The sequence below is a fragment of the Geospiza fortis genome, unplaced genomic scaffold (genome assembly GCF_000277835.1).
Source record: "Geospiza fortis unplaced genomic scaffold, GeoFor_1.0 scaffold603, whole genome shotgun sequence".
Classification (NCBI taxonomy): Eukaryota; Metazoa; Chordata; class Aves; order Passeriformes; family Thraupidae; genus Geospiza; species Geospiza fortis.
In genome coordinates, this window is record NW_005054460.1 from 572,986 (window position 1) to 576,010 (window position 3,025).

At 34.4% G+C, this 3,025-nt stretch overlaps 1 protein-coding gene across 1 annotated transcript in view; it reads left to right on the forward strand.

The window, feature by feature from the left end:
* Nucleotides 1–1,922, forward strand: part of TINAG (tubulointerstitial nephritis antigen) — a 38,534-nt gene extending 36,612 nt beyond the window's left edge. Inside the window, exons 10-11 of the mRNA XM_005427912.2 lie at nt 207–252; nt 1,386–1,922. Coding sequence (XP_005427969.1) covers nt 207–252; nt 1,386–1,502 — 163 coding nt within the window. The 3' untranslated portion in view covers nt 1,503–1,922. The remainder of the gene's footprint in view (nt 1–206; nt 253–1,385) is intronic.
* The last annotated feature ends 1,103 nt before the right edge of the window (nt 1,923–3,025 follow it).

The following is a 3,025-nucleotide window of genomic DNA, read 5'->3' on the forward strand; positions in this document are numbered from 1 at the left end:
TGCAATGAAAAACTAAAACTAGACTTGTGTTAACTTTTTGTAATAACTAATGGCAATTTGACTTGTGGTTAGCAAGTCAGCAGGTAACCTCACTTGAATCATCAGAGTTTGTTACTCAGGATTTGTTCTGACACTGATAATGATTACAGCTAATGCTTGTGTTTTCTGACTGCTTGTTTCATCAAAGTACCATTATTTTCTAAAAGGTGGGGAGCATTACCTGACAAAAATGGACAGAAACAGAAGTTTTGGGTAAGTGAATGCTTGGGACAGTGTTTTGAAGCAGATGAAAAAATATCTCAACAGCAGAGATCATCTAAAATCTACTTCTTTACTCTCTCTGCATTGATTTTTTTCCTTCACCTTAAAGTGTCCTACATAATTCTATTCCCTCTCTGGCAACTTTTATCATGCTGACCCTTGAACTATTGCATCACCTACCTCAAATTCAAAGCCTGTTTCATCCCACCTATACCTGTGGTTTTTCCTACACTGCCTTTTCTGTTTCAAATCTTATTCAATTTTTCAAATGTTATTAAAAATTTCTATTAAGAGTCAGTTCTTTTTGATGTCTGCAAATGAAAGTCAGTAAAATTAATCAATAGTAATTGTTAAAATATTTGGAAAAGACAAATTTTCTGTTTAAACAGTGTTGGAAATTGTTATCCAGCCATCAGAATAAGCCCCCAAAACTAAAACCAATCAAACTAAGAACATTTCCTTTAAGCCATTTAGAATAAATCAAATTTTATCACTCGGACTCTGACTAACAGCTCATCCCATTATTCCTGTGTTCATCTGAAGGTACTTTGGTGTTTACACAGCTGATGGCAGGGCTTATGGTAGGTAGTTTCACTGGTATCAAAGGCAAAACCTGCTGAGACTACTGAGACTTCATCAGAAAATAAGTTTCTTAATATGTCAATAGCTACCTGAATAAAATGTCATTCTTTAAAAGTCAGCTTACATATCTATCTATCTATCTATCTATCTATCTATCTATCTATCTATCTATCTATCTATCTATCTATCATCATCTCTTTGGTACATCTTTGACAGGTTAGTTGGAATTCTGACCATTGTTTCAACCACTTTCAGCAGTAAATGGTTGAATATTCATTTAATGATTTCTGCTTCAATGTATCAAACTGTCTTGTAGAAATACTATTCCATTTTTACTAACCCTGATTTTGGAACTGAAATTTTGATCAAACCAAAAAAGGAACAAATTATTTGAAATCAGAAAAAGATACATGCTAATTCTCAGTGCACCCAATCTGAGAGACTCTGTTCCTTAAAGAGGAAGTTAACACAAAAGATTAATTTTGCATTTTAAAATAATATTTTAAAATTAAAATAGATAATTTTTTCTGTTTTACTTTTAGATTGCTGCAAATTCCTGGGGAAAATCCTGGGGAGAAAATGGTTATTTTAGGATTCTTCGTGGACAAAATGAGTGTGATATTGAGAAGCTGATTTTAGCTACTTTGGGACAACCATAGTTTATCTGTACCATACTCTGCTTGATGTATCTATTCTTTCCATCGTTGTATATTGAGTCTTTATGGGGGAAAAAATGATGTCTTCTCTCTAAGTTACCTTTCTAATAGCCCTCATGGAGTCTTCCTGACTTGAACACAGACATCATAGCACTCTTGGATCTCACCTGGTACAAAAAACCCTTTAGACTAAAAGCATGTTATATCCAGGACTACTGGAAACCTTGATGTCTCACAGAGCAGGAAGTTCCCTCCTCATTGAACAATGCCTGAAAAAAATGGAGTTACAGTGTTAGCATTAATCTCTTTACAATATATATACTCTGACCAGAAATGATTTCAGAAATATTAGGTGCTCTTCCAAACAAAATTGGCCCAGACAGCTCATGGTTGTACTGGATAATATATTCCAAAGAAATGTAAGCAGCTCTGATCCTGTAGTTGAAGAATTATTTCCTATCCACCTTTACTTAAAACTAAGTAGATAAGTTGTATCTATGTATCAATATCTCATCCAGGAAATTAATTTTTTGTAGTAGATCCCACAAAGTTGATGCATTCAGTGTAATACAAAAATAGCTTGTAATGAAAGTGTGTTCCTGTTCCTGCAACCACAACCAAAATGGTACAATTTTAATAATGTTTTAATTAAAATAAAATGAAGAAGAAAATATAATTTCTTCCCAATTCAGTCTAGACTAGACTAATTCCTGAACTGCTTGCCTTCCACTGCCTGTGGAGAACCTGAGAACAAGCATATGCCAACATTCCCAAAAGCCAGTTGCAAACAGAAAGAGATGGAAAAGGTTTTCTGGTGTTTGTCTCAACTGACATGTCTGTAATCCAGGCTCAGTTCCTGGTGTTGGTGATCAGGATCACTAGTGCAAATGAGACACACAGAACTCCTGATGCTTTTTCTGTCTGAAGAAGCAGCTTTTTGACCCACATTCCCTCCTATAAGCATTGCTGCAAATCTTGACAAGTTTGAGGACTATTTTGCTTATTTGCTGATTAAAATATCATTATTGAAACTATTGGCATAAGAAGAAATTAAATAATTTCTAACCCTTTCTGTTTCAATTAATCCAAAAGCCAAATGCCAACTGGAATAAAATTATCTATGAAAGAAAACATGGCACGTTAAATAAGCAGGGGGAAAGAGCTGCCATGAAATATCAGTGAACAAAGAACTTCCAGGTGTACCTTCAGCATGTTTAATAATGTTTATTCTTTCTAGAATAAGAACCTGTTTTCTAATGTCATCAGCAAGCTCATTCAAGAATTTTTCATGGCAGTGGTATATGACAAATGCCCATGTCTCTGAAATAACCTCTTTTCATCTAAAGCTAAGTGACAATTTATGTTGCGCCACTTAAAGAAGCTATTGTTAAAATGTCAGTACCATATTGCAGCACAACAAGCCTTCTGTGGCCTTTAGTGTCATGTAGTAAACTGAATTTAGACACAAAAAACCCTTTATCACTTGAAATTTGTAGCAAATTGTAACACAAGCAATCTTAGAAGCT